At 39.3% G+C, this 23,512-nt stretch overlaps 1 protein-coding gene across 1 annotated transcript; it reads left to right on the forward strand.

Annotated features, from left to right (window-relative positions):
* Positions 1-773: 773 nt before the first annotated feature.
* Positions 774-23,412, forward strand: cdhr5b (cadherin-related family member 5b). The gene is made up of 11 exons (XM_063196320.1): positions 774-800; positions 11,052-11,228; positions 11,616-11,706; positions 12,837-12,934; positions 13,407-13,880; positions 15,733-15,939; positions 16,517-16,630; positions 16,918-16,984; positions 19,233-19,355; positions 21,062-21,231; positions 22,119-23,412. The coding sequence occupies exons 1-11, from the start codon at positions 774-776 to the stop codon at positions 22,656-22,658; spliced, it is 2,088 nt and encodes a 695-aa protein (XP_063052390.1). The 3' UTR covers positions 22,659-23,412.
* The last annotated feature ends 100 nt before the right edge of the window (positions 23,413-23,512 follow it).

A 23,512-nucleotide genomic window follows, 5' to 3' on the forward strand; every position in this document is an offset into this window, starting at 1 on the left:
GAGCCTGTGCTGGTGTTTATGGCTGAGGACAGGTGGGAGCCAACTTACCCTCTGGGAGCACATTCATTTGTTGTTTTTTTGCCTCCTAGATAAAGATTGTGGTGGTAGTGGTTGTGACCAATGTCAATGATAACCCGCCAGAGTTTGCACAGACAGCCTATACACTGACGATTGATGAGGTAAGCGCGTGCAAACACACACACACACACACACACACACACACACACACACACACACACACACACACACACACACACACACACACACACACACACACACACACACACACTGCTGTGACATATAATGTTTTCTGCATTAGTATGATAGGAATTGTCTGACATGTCTGTTGTCATTATGTCCGGTGTGTTTAGCTGTTGCCAGTGGGTACATCTGTGGGGAACGTGACGGCCACTGACAAAGATTATCCAAGTAGCCCCATACTGTATTACTCACTGGACCCCAACCCCCAGGTAACTGTTCTTATTACTTAGTATCACACACACGCACATTACACATGCACACCACACACATACACAGACAGATGTACACACATTCATTAATTGAGTGCACTAACTGCCAACTGCATTACATGCAAATTAAAGAATATTCACGTTACAGTAAACAACGTGAATGAATGAAGAAGCTTCAGTAAACTTGTCTGTTCGGCGGTAGTGATTTTGTCCAATTGGTTTACACAGGAGTACTTCCAGCTTGAATCCCGAAATAATCCAACCTTCAAGGTGAAGAAACTACTTGATTATGACACAGTCAAGATGGTGACGTTTAAGTTGGTGGTGCAGGTGAGTTTCATAGCAGCACTAGACCCACAATGAATCAAGTTGAGGGAGTAAATTGTGAAATATGCCATGAGAGTTGAATTACTGTGATGTTGTAACATCAATCAGGATAGGCATGCAACACATACAGAGTACCGTACAATTTGCCATATTTGCTTCAGTGTTGAAAAATGATGCTAAATTTACTGTGCCTTACAAAAAAATATTAGACTATACCAAGAACAAGTTAAGAATGGTACCCAGGTCTACCTATTTCACACTAAACCTATTGTTAATATTACTTGGCTACCTTTCTATGCAAAATGACTATATTCAGACACTCATATCAATTTAAATAATCTCCTGATTTGGTTTAATCAAAATAGATCGGGTAATCAGACTGCAATACAATGATTGCAGTATAGCGTGCAGTGCAGGACACGCAGGAGGACTTAATTTACTCTACCTTCACAAAATAAGCCTACCTTTTGAATTTATTTTCTATATTGAATTAATTTTTTTTTTTTAATCTTTGCTTTTTTGTTAGTGTTCAGGCTCAGTAGAGTTTCTTCAGAAGACTAAAATGAAGAGCTCTTGTCTATCCACATACATTTTTCATACATATTGTTTTAAATCTCATTTTAAGACAGTAGCAGGAAAATTGGAATCTGTTTAATGTTATCTGATATATTCATAACAAATTCAAACATTAAACACTGATTTCAACAATATTAACAGAGGCAGATGATAAAAGCACTTAAATCTTTGAATGTCTTTGAAAATGTATATATTATAGTGTTTTGGAAAAGTGCTCTTCAAATATGGGTCTAGGTCCGTGGTCCGTGTATTTTTTTTCGTTCATTCATTATTCTATTTTGGAACTCGCACGATAAATGAAAAATTACTCGTTTATGATGTTTTAGGCTTGAATATCACTTGGGAAATGGAATCAAACGCCATGTTTTGATATCGTTCAGGAACTGAAAATGAAATGCTGAATTTTGGAAAAAAGAAAAAAGCAATAAAGAATATAACCCTTCTGAATTACGTCTTTGGTTTACTTAGGGTCCGTGTACTTTTTCGTTCATTCATTATTCTATTTTGGAATGAAATATGAAATTCAAAAAAGGGTGCAACTTCTTCTTTTGATTAAAGTAATACAAGCAGAAATGGCTGTATTTTGTTTTCTGCATGTGTTACTTCATACCATAATAGCATTATAAAAAATGACAACAGTTTTGATCATTTTTCAATTTGTGATATTTGACTATTCATTTATTGAATTTCATTTGACTGACCCCTCCCTCTCCGTTTACCCGGAAGGAAAGTTTGCCGTCTGAGTCGCTTCAGAAAAGGTCTAGCTAGCGACCAAACGACACACAGAACAGTAGCTGGAGACAGAGACACAGCAGGAAAATAAAAGAATGATGAAAAACATATTTTTGCCATATGCAGGCAAGTAGTCCTGCGCTGCATGCGTGAAGGTTAGGCCTGTATTGGAGCGTGCGTCCGCCTTATAAAATTAGAGATAAAATTCCCTTTATGTTATGGACTAAACTTTATAGCCTAAATAAAGGCTCAAGTCTCTGGAATCAATAACATATTATACCCTTTCACATGTAGTAATATGCATTAGGGAGCAAACGGTCCGAAGCCGTGTTCTCGCGCAAACTCTTGCGTATTCTGGCAGTGTGATGAGCTGAAGCATGCGCTCTCTATACAATGTCTTACGCACGTTGAATACACATTTCACTTTGGTGTATTTGGAACATTACCCAGGTCAAAAAAATGTGTACTTAAGTGTACTTTAAATATATTTAATTTTCTGAAAGTATATTTTAAGTACACTCTATTTATCAAGTACAGTACTTAAGTATGGTATTTAAAAATATACTTATAGTTTAGTGTATTTTAAATATATTTTAAAATCATTTGTATTATTAAAGTTATGTACTTAAATATAGTTTTATAAAATATACTGTTAGTGTATTGTATTTTAAATGTATTTTAAGTATATTTGTATTTTAAAAGTAATGTGATAAGTGTATTATTGTAAAATATACTATTAGTGTATTATATTTGAAGTGTATTTCAAGTATATTTGTATTTTAAAAGTAATGTGCTAAAGTGTAGCATTATAAAGTATACTATTAGTGTATTATACTTTAAGTGTATTTTAAGTATCTTTGTATTTTAAAAGTTATATACTTAAGTGTAGTATTATAAAATACACTATTAGTGTATTGTATTTAAATGTATTGTAAGTACATTTGTATTTTAAAAGTAATGTGCTTAAGTTTAGTATTGTCAAATATACTATTAGTATATTGTATTTTAAGTCTATTTTAAGTACATTTGTATTTTAAAAGTAATGTGCTAAAGTGTAGCATTATACAGTGTACTATTAGTGTATTATACTTTAAGTGTATTTTGAGTGTCTTTGTATTTTAAAAGTTATGTACTTAAGTGTAGTATTATAAAATACACTATTAGTGTATTGTATTTAAATGTATTGTAAGTACATTTGTATTTTAAAAGTAATGTGCTAAAGTGTAGTATTGTCAAATATACTATTAGTATATTGTACTTTAAGTCTATTTTAAGTACATTTGTATTTTAAAAGTAATGCGCTAAAGTGTAGCATTATACAGTATACTGTTAGTGTATTATATTTTAAGTGTATTTTAAGTATCTTTGTATTTTAAAAGTCATGTACTTAAGTGTAGTATTATGAAATACACTATTAGTGTATTGTATTTAAATGTATTTTAAGTATATTTGTATTTTAAAAGTAATGGGCTAAAGTGTAGCATTATAAAGTATACTATTAGTGTATTATATTTTGAGTGTATTTTCAGTATCTTTGTATTTTAAAAGTTATGTACTTAAGTGTAGTATTATAAAATACACTATTAGTGTATTGTATTTAAATGTATTGTAAGTACATTTGTATTTTTAAAGTAATGTGCTTAAGTGTGGTATTGTTCAATATACTATTAGTATATTCAATGTTAAGTCTATTNTAAGTACATTTGTATTTTTAAAGTAATGTGTTAACGTGTAGTATTATAAAATACACTATTAGTGTATTGTATTTAAATGAATTGTAAATATATTTGTATTTTTAAAGTAATGTGCTAAAGTGTGGTATTGTTAAATATACTATTAGTATATTCTATTTAAATGTATTTTAAGTACATTTGTATTTTAAAAGTAATGTGCTAAAGTGTAGCATTATAAAGTATACTATTAGTGTATTATATTTTAAGTGTATTTTAAGTATCTTTGTATTTTAAAAGTTATGTACTTAAGTGTAGTATTATAAAATACACTATTAGTGTATTGTATTTAAATGTATGGTAAGTACATTTGTATTTTTAAAGTAATGTGCTTAAGTGTGGTACTGTTAAATATACTATTAGTATATTCAATTTTAAGTCTATTTTAAGTACATTTGTATTTTAAAAGTAATGTGTTAAAGTGTAGTACAGTGGAATCCGCTTATAGTGGTCACGGATATAGTAATCAACCGCTTATATAGATCAAAAAGCTTGGGACAGAATCATTTCTATACAAATGCTGTTTAAATAATTCGTTTACAGTGATCAAAAATCCGCTTACAATGTTCATTTTTGTCATTTTATGAATGTAAACATGTGCAAAAAGTATTGAAAAACTCAGTGTAGCCATTTCATTTTTTACTCCCGCGATTCCTTTCCCTACGTCTGCTTCTGTATATGCCAGATAGGTTGTAAGGGTATTGCGCGAGACTCAACTCGCCACTTTTCCGGGTGGTAGCCTACTGTAGCCTACTCTAGGGGCGCCAACCGAGGAGTGCAAACTCCATACAGTGAATGGGCTGCGCTCTCCCGACAGCACCCCAGTGAACTGCAGGCATGGCTCGACTGAGTGGGGACGCAACCTGTTTACATAGAAACTCTCTGGTGATGAGGCTGTGTACACATGCTTCTGTCTCGCTAGCCAATGTAGCCTAACGAGTTAACACCGGGCAGCAAGCACGTGAATCATGTCTCTCTTATTCTGGGAATGAAAAACATAGGCTCTTCGAAACGTATGAAAATTTACCAAAAACGAGCCAACGAGATGTTTTGGCGAAGCTTGGCATTCCTCAGGCTACCTTGTGTTTAAACTGCAACAGCTGTACAGGCTGCGTCTCCCCACGAGTCCCTCCCACTCCCCCTCGCCCTTCTCATCTCTCCTATGCCAGCAAGCCCAGCGCGACTTTCCCAATTCCAACCAGTTCTTTGCGTGGCTTTTTTTAAACGGTGTCCAAAAAAAAAAACACGTTGTAGGCTACTACTGTACAGCAGGCTATGCAACAGTGTGTTATTTATCGGCGTGGCAATTTTAAGTGCGCAGTCTTGCGGCGTTTTGCATGCATAACCTGAATCACACTGTGCAGAAACTCGCCAGAAAACGTTTGTGGAATGGGAACTTTACAAACTTATTTGACATCATAAGAGATGACGACCCGTGCGTGGTCTATGCTTTGAAATGCATGTAAGCCTCGTCTTTCTCAGCGCTCATTTTTGCCAGACAGGTAGAGAGACAAAAAAAAGGGGTGAAATAATACAAATTCGGTTTTAGTAATCAATCGCTTACAGTGTTCAAATTGGCTCGGACAAACGTGACCACTATAAGCGGATTCCACTGTATTATAAAATACACTATTAGTATATTGTATTTAAATGTATTGTATTTGAAAACATACTATTAGTGTAGCATATTTTAAGTGTATTTGTATTTTAAAAGTAATGTGCTAAAGTTTGGTATTAGAAAGAATATTTGAAACGTACTTAAAGTTAAGTATGATTTTAGTATATTAAGTACACTTATACAAAGTTTGATTTTAGTACCAAAAAGTCAACTTAAAATGTGTTAAAGCTCTACTTAATTATATTTCAAGTGTATTTAAGTATACTATAAGTTGTCCCAAAATAACACAACTTAAGTATGTACTTCTGCAGCATGCTATAAAGTGCTTTCTTATGACCTTGAAATAGATTTGTAGCATACTTCAAATAGTTACACTTAACCACATGTTAAAGTACACATTAAACATCTTATAAAGTGAATTAGTAAGTATGTTTAAAATGTACTTACAGTTAAGTATGATTTTAGTATATTAAGTACACTAAGTACACACTGCAAAGATTGATTTTAGTACCAAAAAGTCAGCTTAAAATGTGTTAAAGCTCTACTTAATCATACTTCAAGTGTATTTAAGTATACTATAAGTTGTCCCAAAATAACATTCTTTAAATACACACTTTTGAAATATATTTTAAATACAAAAATACATACTTATTAAGTATATTAAGTACACTTTTTCACCTGGGTACTTTTTTAAACCATCATTTTAGTGTATTTTAACCTAGGCTTATTTATTCATTATGCTTTGTAACATTAAATAACCTTCCACCTTCCATTTTGTTAATGTATTTTCATGGTAAAAACACCATATTGAAGAGCACAAACAGATCTTAAAAAGGCATGTAAGGCCTTACCTATTAAACTTTTAAGCACAATACTGAAGTCTGTACTTAAGTTGTGTTATTAGTGTATTAAGTGCACTTTAAGTGTACTTTTTGGTGCACAAATTAAACATGTAAAAGTGTCTTTAATTCGATAAAAGCATACCACCACCAATGATTTCTAAGTATTATTATTAAGTATATAAAAGTATACTTAAAGTGTACTACTCAAGACTATTACTTCAAGAACGTAATTGTGCCTGTTGTAGAACAGGAAGTTGTGGTCTAGTGGTTAGAGTGCAGGTCTGTGGTTCAGTGAATTGTGGGTTCAAATCCTGGTTGAGGCAGTGGTTGTTGTCTGAAGTGAAGGTGAAAGGAAGGTTCATGTGAATAGCTGATGATTGTGAACAAGACAATGTACAATGGAAATGAGTAATTACATATTACATTGATTTTTTTTTCATATACTTTTGAAATATATTTAAAGTGTACTTAAAATAAATATATTTGAAATGTGCTTAAAATAAAATCTACTTGTAGTATACTTAAAATACATTTAGAGTCAATACACTTAAAATGTACTTAAAGCGATTTTTGTGAATATATTTGAAATGTACTTAAAGTAAAGTATGCTTTAGTACATTAAGTGCACTTGTACAAAGTTTGATTTTAGTATAAAAAAGTAAACTTAAAATGTGTTTAAGCTCTACTTAATCATACTTGAAGTGTATTTAAGTGCACTATAAGTTGTCCCAAAATAACACAACTTAAGTATATACTTCTGCAGCATGCTATAAAGTACTTTCTTGTGACATTGAAATAGATTTTTAATGTACTTAAAATGCACTTATATGCATGCTAAAGTACACATTAAACACATTTTAAAGTTATTTCGTTAGTATACTTACAATGTACTTAAAGTAAAGTATATTTTTAGTATATTAAGTACACTTGTACAAAGTTTGATTTTAGTACAAAAAAGTCAACTTAAAATGTGATTAAGCTCTACTTAATTATATTTCAAGTGCATTTAAGTATACTATAAGTTGTCCCAAAATAACACAACTTAAGTATGTACTTCTGCAGTATACTATAAAGTACTTTCTCATGACATTGAAATAGATTTCTAATGTACTTACAATGCACTTATCCGCATGCTAAAGTTCACATTAAACACATTTTAAAGTGACTTGGTTAGTATACTTATAATGTACTTAAAGTTAAATATATTTTTAGTATATTAAGTACACTTGTACAAAGTTTGATTTTAGTACAAAAAAGTCAACTTAAAACGTGATTAAACTCTACTTAAGTATATTTCAAGAGTATTTAAGTATACTATAAGTTGTCCCAAAATAACACAACTTAAGTATGTACTTCTGCAGTATACTATAAAGTACTTTCTCATGCCGTTAAAATAGATTTCTAATGTACTTAAAATGCACTTATCCGCATGCTAAAGTACACATTAAACACGTTTTAAAGTGACTTGGATAGTATACTTATAATGTACTTAAAGTTAAATATATTTTTAGTATATTAAGTACACTTATACAAAGTTTAATTTTAGTACAAAAGAGTCAACTTAAAATGTGTTTAAGCTCTACTTAATTTTATTTCAAGTACCTTTAAGTATACTATAAGTTGTCCCAAAATAACATTCTTTAAATACACACTTTTGAAGTACACTTTAAATACAATAAAACGTACTTATTAAGTATATATTAAGTACACTTTTTTTTTACTTGGGTAGGGATATTGTTGGAAAGCAATATGTCCGGGTAGATACACCTAAAGGCTGGAGATGAACTGGGAAACTGATCCTGATCGTCAGAACTGTCAATGTTCTCAATGACAGTTGGTCTACTCTACCCCCTCCTGTCGAATATATCTGTCACGGTGTAGTAGCTTTTGTGATACGCACCGGATTCTCATGCCCCCTGTATCTGCGGGTAGACCGAGTAAAGTTAAGTACAGGGTACAGTTGAGGTAAATCAAATACACCTGTGTAACAACAAGACTCTGATCTAAGCACATGAAACTTCATTGCGAAGGTTAAATTGGTTGATAAGTTTAAGTAAAAAAAATAGACAGTAAATCATTCTTCTACCACCCTCTAGGACGCCCTACTCAATGGTGGTGGCGCGTATGCTATGCTTGTGGCGCTTGCTTGATATGGATACGCAACCAGACAAATTCTTCGCACACTCACCACATATCGACCACATCTTTGAAGTGTAGCAAACGTTCTGAATATGACATCAACAATGCCTGCAAAGTAGCCTACGTTTGCCTCCAAAGAAACCATGTAATGAAGGCTCAACAGCCTTCCAGGATTTACTCTCAGGTCACCCGAATTCTGAATAAAGAATAGTCACAATTAAGAAGGACGTTTTTCTTTATTGCTTTTCTCTCTTTTCTAAGATTCAGCGTTTCATTTTCAGTACCTACAAAATATCAAAACATGGCGCTTGGTTCCATTTCACAAGTGATATTCAAGTATAAATCATCATAAACGAGTCCTTACTCCTTTCTCGTGTGATATCGAAAATAGAAAAAGGAATAAACGAAAATATACACGGACCACTTAGGTCCCAGATTCGGGTGACCTGGAAGGGTCCGTGTATATTTTCGTTCATTCATTATTCTATTTTGGATATCACACGAGAAAGGAATAAGGACTCGTTTATGATGATTTACGCTTGAATATCACTTATGAAATGGAACCAAGCGCCATATTTTGATATTTTGTAGGTACTGAAAATAAAACGCTGAATCTTAGAAAAGAGAGAAAAGCAATAAAGAAAAACGTCCTTCTGAATTGCGTCTTTTGTTTATTCAGAATTCGGGTGACCTGAGAGTAAATCCTGGAAGGCTGGTTGAGCCTTCAATACATGGTTTCTTTGGAGGCAAACGGACTTTGCAGGCATTGTTGATGCAATATTCAGAACGTTGCTGCACTTCAAAGATGTGGTCGATCTGTGATGACTGTGCGAGAAATTTGTGTCATGAGATGGTTGCGTAGGCTATCCATATCAAGCAAGCGCCACAAGCATGTGCATACGCACCACCACCATTGAGTAGGGCGTCCTAGAGGGGGGTAGAAGAATGATTTACTGTCTATTTTTTGACTTAAACTTATCAATCAATTTAACTTTCGCAACAACATTTCATGTGCTTAGGCCTGATCTTAAGACTTGATTGTATTCGGCCATATAGCCTATTATAGCGTCCTAATCCAACAGAAGTGCAGCTGTGCGACCGGGACAGATATCTTCGATGGGAAGGGGTAGACCAACTGTCATTGAGAACATTGACAGTTCTTACGATCAGCATCAGTTTCCCAGTTCATCTCCAGCCTTTAGGTGTATCTACCCGGACATATTGCTTTCCAACAATATCACTAATGGTCCAAATACACCAAAGTGAAATGTGTATTCAACATGCGTAAAACTTGGTATGGAGAACGCGCGCTTCAGCTCATTTCACTTGCCAGAATACGCAACAGTTTGCGCGAGAACACTGCTTTGGACTGTTTGCTCCCTAATGCATATTACTACATGTGAAAGGGTATAATAGGTTATTGATTACAGAGACTTTAGCCTTTATTTAGGCTATAAAGTTGAGTCCATAACATAAAGGGAATTTCATCTCTATTTTATAAAGCGGACGCACGCTCCAATACAGGCCTAACCATCACGCGTGCTGCGCATAGGCCTACTAGCCTGCACATCGCAAAAATGTTTTTCATCATTCTATTATTTTTCTGTTGTGTCTCTGGCTCCAGCTACTGTTCTGTGTGTCGTTTGGTAGCTAGACCTTTTCTGATGCGACTCAGAAGGCAAACTTTCCTTCCGGGTAAACAGAGGGGGAGGGGTCAGTCAAATGAAATTCAATTAATGAATAGCCAAATATCACAAATTGAAAAACGATCAAAAATGTTGTCATTTTTTATAATGCTATTATGGTATGAAGTAACACATGCAGAAAACAAAATACAGCCATTTCTGCTTGTATTGCTTTAATCAAAACAAGAAGTTGCACCCTTTTTTGAATTTCATATTTCATTCCAAAATAGAATAATGAATGAACGAAAAAGTACACGGACCTGGAAGTAAGGTCTAGGATCCGACCGGGTCCAACAATGTACATTTTCTGATTTCTGAGTTGTCTGGAAAATTGAAAATTGAAGTTTTGAACCCATTTTTCATCTTTTTCATGTGAATTCCGAAAATGGATCAAAGCACTGCAAAGCGTTACACAGACCGGTCTACCTTAAGAATGTTTGGTTATGTTTTCAGTGTTGAAGCGACTAAGAGAACGCCTGAAAGAACAGAAGAAATTTAAAACTCAATTATTTAACTGGACAGATGTAGCCTAAAGTGTTAGCCTAGTAAACTAGCCCCACCCGCCAGAGCCCAAAATTATTTTTGCCTGCGAGTGGGTCTAGCCTCGGACATGCCCCAGGCCCTGAAACTGGCTGGCCAATCACAACGCAGCAGACTTGATTTGATTTGTTTTGAATCTTTGGATGCAACACAAACTGGGTTTTGAGGGAGTGACGACAAAGCATTAGCCCATAGGCACAGACAGACACAGTTTGAAAAACAACAGGTTGTTCCCACTAACATTCTTCCGATGTCTCATTGATCGGACCCAGACTAAATATTCACATAAATATCACATTTAGTCTGGCTTGTCATAGTAAAATGTAGCTTTTTTCCAGAAATGGTACAGTATTGCTTTAAGGGCATTGAATGTTGTCTTATGTCTGCCTTAGGACACAGCCGACTCAACGCCACCTAGTTTCACAACCACCACTGAAATCATCATCAACATCAATGACATAGACAACCGGCCTCCCTGGTTCCAGCCCTGTAAACTTGACGTCACTGGGCACATCAAAATCTGCCTCGGCGAGGGGTACCACGGCAAGGTTACCCTAACAGAACAAACCGTGAGTTTCCATTTCTGCTCAGAGCATTGTGGTACTAACATTATGTCCAAGGTAGTAACCTCTGCTTCTTTGGTTTTACGTGGTTGTACCGTAGGCAATGCACTTGACACATAATATTCTGTCTGTATTTCTGTGTCAACTGACTCTCACCAGGCAACTAGACATCTGGTAAAGTTGGCTGATGGTGGTTAGTACCCCAATGAGTTGCTATAAAATTATTTCTGCAAATAAGTACAATGTAAAGTAGGCCGAATATACAGTGTAAAGTTAGTGACCCTGCAGATCTCTGACACCTGTCAAAAGAAGGTGAGCAAGAAGTCTACATAATTGCATCAGCTACTGCATGTATCTGAGCCAGGCATTTCTTCCTGATCTCCTAATGTGCAGGCGGGTATTCTGCCTCTGGAGCCAAGTCCCATGTATGCAGTGGATGGGGATAAAGACGTCAACGCTGAAATTTCCTACAAGATCTTGAGTGGTGAGTCCAGATTCAGTACACAGGACATATACTATATAAAATGTAAATTGTGTACTGTGCCTTCAAAGTTGTGAGAAGTTGCATGGGGTCAACATAGGACAACCCAGCCTTGTGCCCTTGTCCCAAATTTAACACATTAAATGAAATGCATTATATAACATTACATTACATTACATCCAATTCGACCAAAAATGTCAAAAGTAAAAGTAGAAGTGAATACATGGTGTTAAGTACAACACTAACACATGATATTACATAGTTGTTACACCGGTTATTCCACTGAACCTATATATTATACTGGGAATTGATCCAACCAGCGCAGAATCCAACTAGCGCAGAATCAGCTGATCGTAAGACAGGTGCACTGGTTATGTTTTTGGTCGCGTTGGTTTGTCTGTCTATCTGTTTGTCTTTCTAGTGTCTGTCTGTCACCATAACTCAAAAAGTTCTGAACGGATTTGGATGGAACTTGGTGGAGTTGTTGGAAATGACCAAAGAAACAACTGATTAAATTTCAGTGGTGATCCGGATCACGATCCGGGCCCAGGAATGTTTTAAAGATTTTTAATAGAGTGTAACATACTCAAATTTTCTATCAAACAGCTTCCTTCGTGGAGGTCTGCACACACACACTGGGTGCTTTTTTAGTTACCTACGCCAAGGAGGTTATGTTTTTGTTTGTGTTCGGTCTGTCTGTAGGTCTGTCTGTCTGTCTGTCAGCAGGATAACTCAAAAAGTTATGGCAGATTTGGATGAAACTTTGTGGAGTTGTTGGAAATGACGAAAGGAATAAGTGATTCAATTTTGGTGGTGATCCAGATCACGATCCGGAACCAGGATTTAAAAAAAAAGATTCTTCACCATTGCGGGATAGGGTGAATTTTTACATTTGAGTTTCTAACTCCACAAAAAGAAGGCAAAACGACTTGAAAAAAGGGTTTAACATAGTCAAATGTTCTACGAAAAAGCTTAATTGGCATCGGTCTGCACTTTTTGAGTGCATTTCTAGTTTACGTCTATTTTGACTTTTGACATATCTTAAAGTGACCTAAAAGAGAGGATATAATCAACATATTTAGTGTGTGGAGACTGAGAGAGCAGCAGCTGAGAGAGCTGTGTTTTGTGTCCAGGAAATGTCAACGACATATTTTACATTGGAGGAGACTCAGGAAATATCACCATGCTGAAACCTGCTGATGTGGCCGGTCCCATTGTTCTGAATATCATGGTAAGGAAGCAACACAGCCTAAATAAAGATGTACTGTATATTAACAGTCTTTTACTTAAAGGAGAACTTCTGCCAATTTCAATATGCTGTTGTATTGCTCACGCTGCCCTTGACTTGTCAGTACCCGGTGATGTTGCATTTTTCGGCTCAGCCCTTTCCGAGATCTGAGCTATTCTAATGGGGGTAGACTTTGTTTACATTAAAAACCTTTTTAACATAGGCCTACTCCAAATATTATCCCAGAAGGTATCGCTGTTTGCTAGTTGTCTGCTGATGTTGCTTCTTCAAGAAGGGTGACAGGGCAGACTGTGGGAACTACAGAGGCATCTCCCTCCTTTCCACTATAGGAAAGGTACTAGCAATGGTGTTGGCCAACAGACTCAATCCCCTGTCAGAGAGCACTCTTCCTGAGTCACAGAGCGGTTTCAGTCCAAACCGATGCACCACATATGTGATGTTTGTTGCCCGTCAGCTGCAGGAAAAGTGCCGTGAACAAAATCAGCCTCTATACATGGTCTTCATAGACCTCAAGAAAGCCTTTGACTCTGTCAACCGCCAGACTCTGTGGCTGGTCCTGACAAAAAATGTCTGCCCTGATAAATATGTTCAAGTCTTGCGACTACTCCATGACAACATGTCTGCCACTGTACTGACCGGCTTTGGAGATGACACAGATCCCTTCCATGTTGACACAGGAGTCAAACAGGGATGTGTTATTGCGCCATCCCTGTTCTCCATCTTCATCGCCGGCATCCTCCATCTTACAGAGAATCAGCTGCCACAGGAAGTCAAAATCATGTACAGGTCTGATGAACTCCTCAACATAAACAGATTCAGGGCCAAAGGTCAAACCACCACCGCATGCGTCACAGAGCTGCAGTACGCAGATGACAATGCTATTGTAGCCCTCTCAGAAGAGGACCTGCAGTACACATTGAATGCCTTTGCAAAAGCATACAAACAGCTTGGTCTAGCCATTAACATAAAAAGACCCAAATCCTGTACCAGCCACCACCAAGCAACACAACACCTCCAAACATCTCTATTAATAAAGCTGGATTGGAAAATGTGGATCACTTCCCTTAGCTTGGAAGCCTCCTTTCTTCTAAAGCCACAGTTGATGAAGAAGTACACCACCGCCTTAGCTGTACCACCAGGGCATACTCAAGGCTAAAAGAACGAGTCTTTGAGAACCGCGACCTTCAGCCAAGGACTAAAATCCTAGTATACAAAGCAGTGCTGCTCCCCACTCTCTTGTATGGGTCAAAGGCCTGGACCACATCCAGCAGGCACCTGAGAGCACTTGAGGCCTTCCTTCAGAGATGCCTCAGAAGAATTCTTAGGATAACCTGGCAGGATCAATGAACAACCACCAGTGTCTAGGATGAAACTGGTATCCCTACCATCACTGCCATAATCACACAACACCAGCTCAGATGAACTGCCCATGCCATCCAGCTGTACAACTCTTGCCTCCCCAAACAAGTCTTGTATTCACTGCCTGTTGAAAGAAAAAGTGTCCCAGGAGGTCAAGTCAAGTCAAGTCAAGTCAAATTTAGTTTTATAGCGCATTTCATACACAGGTGCTTCACAAAAAAAAAAAAAATGCAAAAGGAAAGAAAACAAGCAAAGAAAAGAAGAAAGACATTTAAGTCAAAGAACATTTAAAACACCAAGATTAAAAACACATCATAAAAAGAAGAACATAAAAAGAACAATATTTAAAAAAAAAAATGTGTAAAACGTTCAGATAAAAACATATGGTAAGAAATAAACATAGAAATAAAAATGATATAAAATGCAAGCTAGTTAAAAGCATCTGAAAACAGCTTTGTCTTGAGTCTAGATTTAAAGCTATCAATAGTGGGTGCATTTTTTACGTCGTCTGGAAGCTGGTTCCAAAGCTGTGAAGCATAGAAGCTAAAGGCTGCCTCTCCACACTTTGTTTTGACTTTTGGAATCACCAGCAAATTCTTCTCCGTTGACCTTAGTGACCTAGTTGGTGCATACAGCTGAAACATATCCAGTAGATATGTGGGTCCCATTCCATTTAATGATTTAAACACAAGTAGCTTACTGGGAGCCAATGCAGCGATCTTAAAATTGGAGTAATGTGGTCGAACTTCCTTGTTTTTGTAAGAACCCTTGCTGCTGCATTTTGTACAAGTTGAAGCTGTTTGATGGTCTTTTTGGGGAGGCCTGTAAAAAGACTGTTACAGTAATCAACCTTACTAGAAATGTCAAAAGAAGAGGTACAAGGATAACATCAAAGAGAACCTCAGGAAGTGCCATATACCGCTAAACACTTGGGAGGCTACAGCAAAGAATAGCTCTGCCTGGAGACAAGCGGTTTGAGAGAGTGCTGCACAATATAACAGTGATCTTCACAGTATTGCAGAACAGAAGCGCAGACAGAAGGAGTTCCATCACAACCCACAACCACCCCTACCCACCCATGCCCACATTGCCCTAAAGTGTCCAGGATTGGCCTCTTTGCCCATCTGAAGACCCACAAGGACCAATGAGGAGGACAGACATACTCGAATACGAGTGTCCGCCAATGATGATGATGATGATGTTGCATAACCTTTTGGGTGTTATTGGGAATAAATCAAGATGGTTTTTTTTATGTAAACATACTCTGCAACCAGTACAATGACCAGGATCTCAGAAAAGGCTGAAGAAAAGAACAATATTTTCAGGTACTGACAAGTCCAGGGTAGTGTGAGCATTACAACTGCATGTCGAAATTGCCAGAAGGTATCCTTTAAGTGGTGTCCCCTACTGTGCTTTGTCAGGCTTATCAGACGGACAATGCGGACCAGTTTGCTACAACCACGGTGACCTTTCAGGTGATGGAAAAGAGTGCAACCCCCCCGAGGTTTGAAAAGGATGTCTATGAGGGCCATATCTCGCTGGACGCCGGGGTGGGCAGCCTGGTTCTGGAGGGGAAGGACTCCACCAAACCGCTATTGGTGCAGGCTATAGACGAGGACTATGCTGATGTGAGTTACTGTGACCTTTCTACCCTCTTTACATGTCAGGCCAAATGAAAACCTCTTTTCTAAAACACAACACAGTATCCATTTCCAGAAATATAAACAACATATTCATAGTATACATAACCGTGCAGTGTAACTGCCTCTGTGCAGTGCAGTCTTTACCCATCTGTGTATATGAAGGGTGCTCTTTTCCAAAGCACTATACTGTATGCATTTTCAAAAATATATAAAAACGACATGATCACTGATTCTTGATCCTGATTTTGTGACCTCCATCAGATGTCACAACCCTCCAAATGCACCTCAGTGGAGGCAAGAGTATAATTTTGGCTCACAATTATTGTTAATATGTCTGGTAATATTTCATTAACCAGCACAATTTAGTAAAATATGGGACAAGATGACGAGCTATGGAACAAAATCTGATGGTGGTGACAAAAAAGAGTATGATGAGGATGGTGATAATGTTGTGTGTGTGTGTGTGTGTGTGTGTGTGTGTGTGTGTGTGTGTGTGTGTGTGTGTGTGTGTGTGTGTGTGTGTGTGTGTGTGTGTGTGTGTGTGTGTGTGTGTGTGTAACAGGGCATTAACCCGAATGTGGAGTATGAGCTGGAGGGCAGCACTGAATTCAGTATCACCCAGCAGGGCTTCATCATCATGGCCACCAAGGCTCCCCCAGGCCCTGTGTCCTTCAAGGTAAGCTGTGTGTGTGTGTGTGTGTGTGTGTGTGTGTGTGTGTGTGTGTGTGTGTGTGTGTGTGTGTGTGTGTGTGTGTGTGTGTGTGTGTGTGTGTGTGCACGCGTGTGTGCGTGAGTGTGTGCTTGCGTGGATGCATATGTGTGTGTGTGTGTGTGTGTGCTTGCGTGCATGCGTTTGTGTGTGTGTGTGTGCTTGCGTGCGTGCGTCCGTGCGTTTGTGTCTGTGTGTGTGTACGTCTGTGCGTATGTACATGTATTTGTATGATGTGTGTGCTCTGTGTGTAGGTGCGTGCTATGGACACAGCCAGTGGCGACGAGGTTGTGACTTCTGTGGATGTCGAGGTCGCACCAGGTAAGATATGCAGGTTCTCTGTGTGTGCTGTGTGTGGGTTTGGGAAGGGTGTAGGGTTTGGATATCCGTGTGTGTGTGTGTGTGTGTGTGTGTGTGTGTGTGTGTGTGTGTGTGTGTGTGTGTGTGTGTGTGTGTGTGTGTGTGTGTGTGTGTGTGTGTGCGCGCGCGCGCGCATCTATGAGTTGCTATTTGCTATATATCGTGTGTGTGTGGTGTGGCGTGGCAATATGGTGTGTGTGAGCGTTTTGCAAAACAGTACTTTTAAGAGGTGCACAAATGGTCATAATTCGATAATATTTGATTTTGCTTATACACTGTGTGCGGAATTATTAGGCAAACATGTTTTTTGACCATTTTGTCTTTTTTATGCATATTATCCAACAGCAATCTATATGAACATGAAAACCTATTTGATTTAAGCATTCCAGGTCATGTATATTTGTATAATAAGATGGGGGTGTGGTCGAAGGTGCCCAACACCTTATATCAGGTGTGCATAATTATTAGGCAACTTTGTTTTCTTTTGGGAAAATGGGCCACAAAATAGATCTAACAAACTCTGAAATGTCTATAAACAATTTTGAAGTGTTCTAGAGGGATGTGGCTGTCTTGAAATTTGCAAGATGTTGGTCACGTTCGCACAGAACTATCAGATGCACCGTTACAAAGTACTCAGTCTCTTCAGAAATGTCACTGCCAAACATTGAGAAGAATTGAACGTGAAACTACAAAAAAATTATTACCCTGCAGTCCTATCATATTCCAGAACAGAAACCAACACAGAGTGTCCAGAAAAAACAGGGTATTGAGTGCTCAGAGACATGGCCAAGGTAAGAAGGGATGACACCAGACAACCATTCAACAAGTTAATTAAGTCAAAACGGGGGCAAAAGTACCTGGGGACAAAGTTTTCAAAGGTTTTATGGACTTGGGAAAGTGACTCTTGACAGACAGGGTGGACGAACCCATGGCTGGCTCTTTTAGAGGGAGAAAATTGCATCTTTTACGAAGACAATGGTATTTATGCAGTAATCTGCTGGTATTTGAGTGGAACTCAGCAACTGATCTGAGTTACTTACATTACTTACATTACTGATCTAGCCATAGGCTGAACAACCTGGTCCATTAACAGTCACTTTCACTAGTTCATAAAACCATTGAAAAAACTGTCTAAAGACATTTCTTGACCCAGTCTTGACTTAAGTTACTTGTTGAGTGGTCTTCAGGTTTCAGCCTGTTTTACCTTGGCCATGTCTCTGAGTGCTGAATACAATGTTCTTGTGGACAGTCGATGTAGGTTTCAGTTCTGGAATATACCAGCACTGCAGGGTAATAGTTTTGTGGTAGTTTCATCTTCAGTTCTTCTCAATCTGGCAGTTACTTTGTGAGCACATGTCATGTGACACTGATGGCTTGTAACGGTGCATTAGATGGATGTGACCAATATTTCAAGACAGTCACACCCCTCTAGAAGACTTTTATGGTGTGTCAATCCTCATTTCAATCAAATCCAGTCCTAGAGCTCTACTTACGCGATTACCCCACGTGTGTAACATGTCAGGACTGTACTGAGACCGAACCGTAATGAGACCACATCAAAAAAGGTCTCATATGTGAATGGAGCGTTCACATATGCACAGAAAATGCTGAGTCTGAGTTTGGTTAAATGGCTGAAAGGGACCAGGAGTGAAAACACCTTTAGTGAAAAGCTTCAAGTTTCAGAGTTAGGCTTGGAGATATAGTATTGAGTGACACGGAGTGGGAAAGTTACTGTATTAATTGCATTACAATTTATACCAGATCCAGCTCAATGGAAAAGGGGTTAGCTTTTGCAAATGTTCTGTAGCCAGTGTGACAGGTCAACACTTTGTGTGTGGGCAGAGGATCATGGTAATGTAGTTGTCTGCAACTGGACTTGTTTGAACTTAGACGTTTTGTTCCTCATGCACAAGAGATTCATCAGGTCTGGTCGATGTATAAGGGAATCCTACCAGTTACCATACCATCTTCTCTGGACCCCTCCCTTCACCACCATCGTACTCCATTTGACAATGGAGTGTCACATGTCAATGTATGAACAGTCGTTAACCTTGACACACTGTTTGGATGAGGACCGACTCATCTTTCCAAGCACTAAGAGCCAAAGAAGTCCCGTTGCTGACAACTAAACTCTATGAATAACGTGACCTGGATAAATGGCAATCTTAACAGGGGTGATGTAACATATGGTAAATACATATGCCTTCAGAGACTCCTACTACCACAGCCATGCCGTCGACAACCGCAGACATGTCCACTGCCACCACAGAGGTTGTGACCAGCTCGGCGGCCATGACTGATAGTAGCCTAACGTCAGCCGCTCCTACACAAGGTGACAGTGCAGCAGGCCCTTTTGGCCTCGACCATAGCTCCACAACCCTGCACCCCCCCCCCACACACACACACACACAAGCACATACACACGTATACATACACATGCAGTACACACACACACACACACACACACACACACACACACACACACACACACACACACACACACACACACACACACACACACACACACACACACACACACACACACACACACACACACACACACACACACACACACACAGACTCCCCCCAGGCCCTGGGTCAGTTTAGTGATGTAGGGGCAGTAGTATGATCAGATCAGAGGGACCATTGTAATGATACTTACTGTATATAAACAAGCTGTGAGGAACATTTCCTGCACCTGCATGTTTGTGTTTGCATTGCGCTGCATGTGCACCCTTTAGTTTGTGTATGTGTGCTGTAATGCTGCAGCTGTATGTAAAGAATGTGTTTGCACCTGCCTGCATGTGGTCAGATTGTGTTTGTGTGTACATGTGCATGTACACAGGTATGGTTATGGATGCATATGCTCATGAGTGTGTGTGTGTGTGTGCTGTGCATCTTGGCATTTGTATGCTTGGGTGTGCGTGTGTGTGTGTGTCACTGTGTGTGTGTACCTGCATGCTTGAATGTGCATGTGTGGTGCATGTACACAGGTATGGTTATAGATGCATATGCTCATGAGTGTGTGTTTGTGTGTGCTGTGCATCTTGGCATTTGTATGCTTGGGTGTGCGTGTGTGTGTGTCACTGTGTGTGTGTACCTGCATGCTTGAATGTGCATGTGTGTCTGGTGTCTGTCTGAATGTGTACGTGTACTGTATGTGTTTGTTTGAATACCTCTGTGTGTAATACATGTTTATACGTATATATGTAAATTATTTACCTTACTTTCTTACTTTTGGTGGATGGTATGTGACCAGTCTCTGTGTATGTAGCTACCACTGTGTGTCATTTTTAATCGGCATGCCCCTTGTGTGTAATGTGCATCTGCCTACACCGTAGCATGCCCCCCCTCTGTGCAATATGCATTGTCCGCATATGTATCTGAAAGCAAGGCAATTTTATTTATAGAGCGCATTTCATACACAGATGCAGGTCACTGTGTTTCACAAAGATAAACACATAAGAACACGGCTAATTAAAAAGAAATTAGGGCATACAAACAAAACATGAGGCATACAAATAAAATGAAGCTGTACATGAAGGTGCACTGAAAGCCAGGCTGTGTGCAATACACTGTATTACAATATGCATACAGTATGCATATACATGTCCTCTTGTGTGTAATACAGTATGCATATGCATGCCATCTTGTGTGTAATACAGTATGCATATGCATGCCCTCTTGTGTGTAATACAGTATGCATATGCATGCCCTCTTGTGTGTAATACATTGTCCTGTCCCTCTTGTGTGTAACACAGAATGCATATGCATGCACTCTTGTGTGCAATACAGTATGCATTCCTGTGTGCTGTGTGCATTACCTATGTATTACCTAGTATATGCATGACATCTTTTTGTGCAATATGCATCTGCAGCCCTCTTGTGCAATATTTTTTTTATGTCCCCTTGTGTACAATATGTACACTATCTTGACTTTACGGCTGTCTGTGTATGTGTGTGTGTGTGTGTGCGTGTGCGTGTGCGTGTGCGTGTGTGTGTGTGTGTGTGTGTGTGTGTGTGTGTGTGTGTTTGCAGAGGGTGCGAAGATTGGGGTGTACAGCGTGGAGGACATGGCTGCGGTGGGGGCCACTCTGGGGGTGCTGCTGCTCATCTGCATCGCCCTCATCGCCGTCATGGCCGTGCACGTCAAGGGCCACAGCTCACACCACAAGAAGATCAAGGAGATCAGCCACTTCCACAGCAATGTGAGTCCTGGGAAATCTGGGAAAAAACGGTAGTATTGGCAGCTATGGTCATTGATTGACTTGATTCACATGTGTGACGGAGGTCTTCTTGCACCTGTTCGTCCCCCTCGGGACTGCAAACCTGCGACCTCGTCAACCACATCGGTTTGGAAATGGGAGGCACAGTACGATACCGCTGGACTGAAGGACCAGTCCCACAGCCCAACGGCATCGATACTGTATGAGGCTTTCGGGAGAGAGGTTTACTAACGTTCCACACCAACTCTGCTAGTTAGCCTCCGTTAAACTCTCCCCCGTAAACCTCACCCCCATCCGGGCCACGGCAACACTGTGACGGAGGTCTTCTTGCACCTGTTAGTCTCCCTCGGGGCTTCGAACCTGCGACCTCGTCAACCACATCGGTTCGGAAATGGGAGGCACAGTACGATACCGCTGGACTAAAGGACCAGTCCCTCAGTCCAACGGCATCGACACTGTATGAGGCTTTCGGGAGAGAGGTTTACTAACGTTCCATGCGAACTCTGCTAGTTAGCCTCCGTTACACATGCTTCTTGAAGATCTAAAGCAGGGGTGAGGAAACTTTTTCATTCGAAGGGCCATTTCAATTCAATTTCAAAGTCCTCCAAGGGCTGTACTATGAACACAAACCTGGATTTCTCCCTGCACTTAACCTATGTTGACGGCGGCTGTCTTTACAACAGACCCCACCTTCACTAGGTCCCCAGAAAATACAACAAATGCAATTTCTAAGATTGCTTTACAAAACTTGTCATATCTCTTGTGGAACTGCATAACATTAAATTTATATTGGAGGTCAGATAAAACGTAAGCCGTAACCGCCCCTTGAGCCATAGGTTCCTCACCAATAATCTTGTCTTGTGTTGCAGCTTGCTAGTGCGTCTGCAGGCATGAAGGAAGGTGTGCAGTATAGCAACGAGGGCTTCCAGTACGACGGTGATGACGGTGCGAGCTCGGCCTCGGGCGGCTCCAGACTCTCGGTAGAGTCGGTGGAGATGGACCAGCGGCCCGCCAGGGCACGAGCTGGAGCGGGTGCGGGCGGCGACCCTCATTACGAGACGGTGGTGGGCGACGCAGCCAGTCTGGCGGAGAGCGGCCGCAGCGGTGACACGGAGGGTAAGGAAGTGAAGCCCATCCTCACCAAAGAGCGGCGCGACGACGAGAAGGAAGGCTACAAGGCCGTCTGGTTTAAGCAGGACATCGACCCCAACACCAAGGGAGAAGAAGTCACCATCATCCCCGACCGGACTGAGCAAGACGAGGACGACGATAACGATGACGATCGTGAGGAAGATGACGAATCTCTGGATGGGGAACCTAGCTTCCCACGGAGCACTGGTACCAACCTGGATGCTAACTCAGATGATGATGATGATGATGATTATCATCCACAAACATCAGATTTGTAAATTCGGATGAGACAAAACAGAGACTACATAGAGATCATACAATCACATGAATGAGGCGTCCAATAGATGCAGCCGATGGTGGCTCTGCAATTTCATGGTTGCTGTGGATATGGCCAGTGCTTTAGATGGCAGAAAATAAATGCTGGCACCTACATAAAAAAGTAGGAAATACACAGGCTTTGAAAAAAGTCCTGATACTCAAGAGGCCAAAATTGCCCAAAAGTGCTGGTGCGTCCACTTAAAGCACTGGGTATGGCCATAGATGCACCCGCCCAGTGCATTACTCTTCCTTTTGCTTCTGCACTCTTGTAAATATGTACATCACACATTTGTAACATTGTAATGGTGATGCAGGTAGGGTTAATTATTATCCTCTATTATTAATGTATTGTTAATTATTAGAGACATATGCAACATTTCTGAATATACAAAAAATGTGTGAATGAATGTTCATGGACTGCTTACTGTAAGCTGATGTCCCATCATTGAGCATTTCATTATCAGGATTTTATAAATGGTTTTATCCACCTGCTGAGTTCATAATTATATGATCTAATTAGAATGAGCTGCTTCGTTGAATACAGCTAATGAATATTATAGAAGAGCACAAGTAACCTATGTGCTGATAGAGTTTTATTGTCTGTTGTTGAAACCCAACACAAACTCACATGCTTCCAAAGTTCACCTTGAGGGGACTACACTTATAACCCAGCAAACAAATTCTGTGATAATAAAGCACCTCAGTGTGACAAAGCCGTGGCTGTGCGAAGTCATGTTTCAAAGGGAATACTGCACCTCATAAACAAGTGTCATAAAAAAGACCCATAGACTGATGTTACCGTGGTAACCTCTTG

The sequence above is a fragment of the Engraulis encrasicolus genome, chromosome 4, assembly GCF_034702125.1.
Source record: "Engraulis encrasicolus isolate BLACKSEA-1 chromosome 4, IST_EnEncr_1.0, whole genome shotgun sequence".
Lineage (NCBI taxonomy): Eukaryota > Metazoa > Chordata > Actinopteri > Clupeiformes > Engraulidae > Engraulis > Engraulis encrasicolus.

Excerpts from the sequence above, each read along its gene's own strand:
- cdhr5b (XM_063196320.1), top strand. The coding sequence starts at position 774 with ATGGTGACGTTTAAGTTGGTGGTGCAG. Across the intron at positions 11,707-12,836 it reads TTCCTACAAGATCTTGAGTG|GAAATGTCAACGACATATTT; the intron begins GTGAGTCCAGAT and ends TTTTGTGTCCAG. Across the intron at positions 16,985-19,232 it reads GGATGTCGAGGTCGCACCAG|AGACTCCTACTACCACAGCC; the intron begins GTAAGATATGCA and ends ATATGCCTTCAG.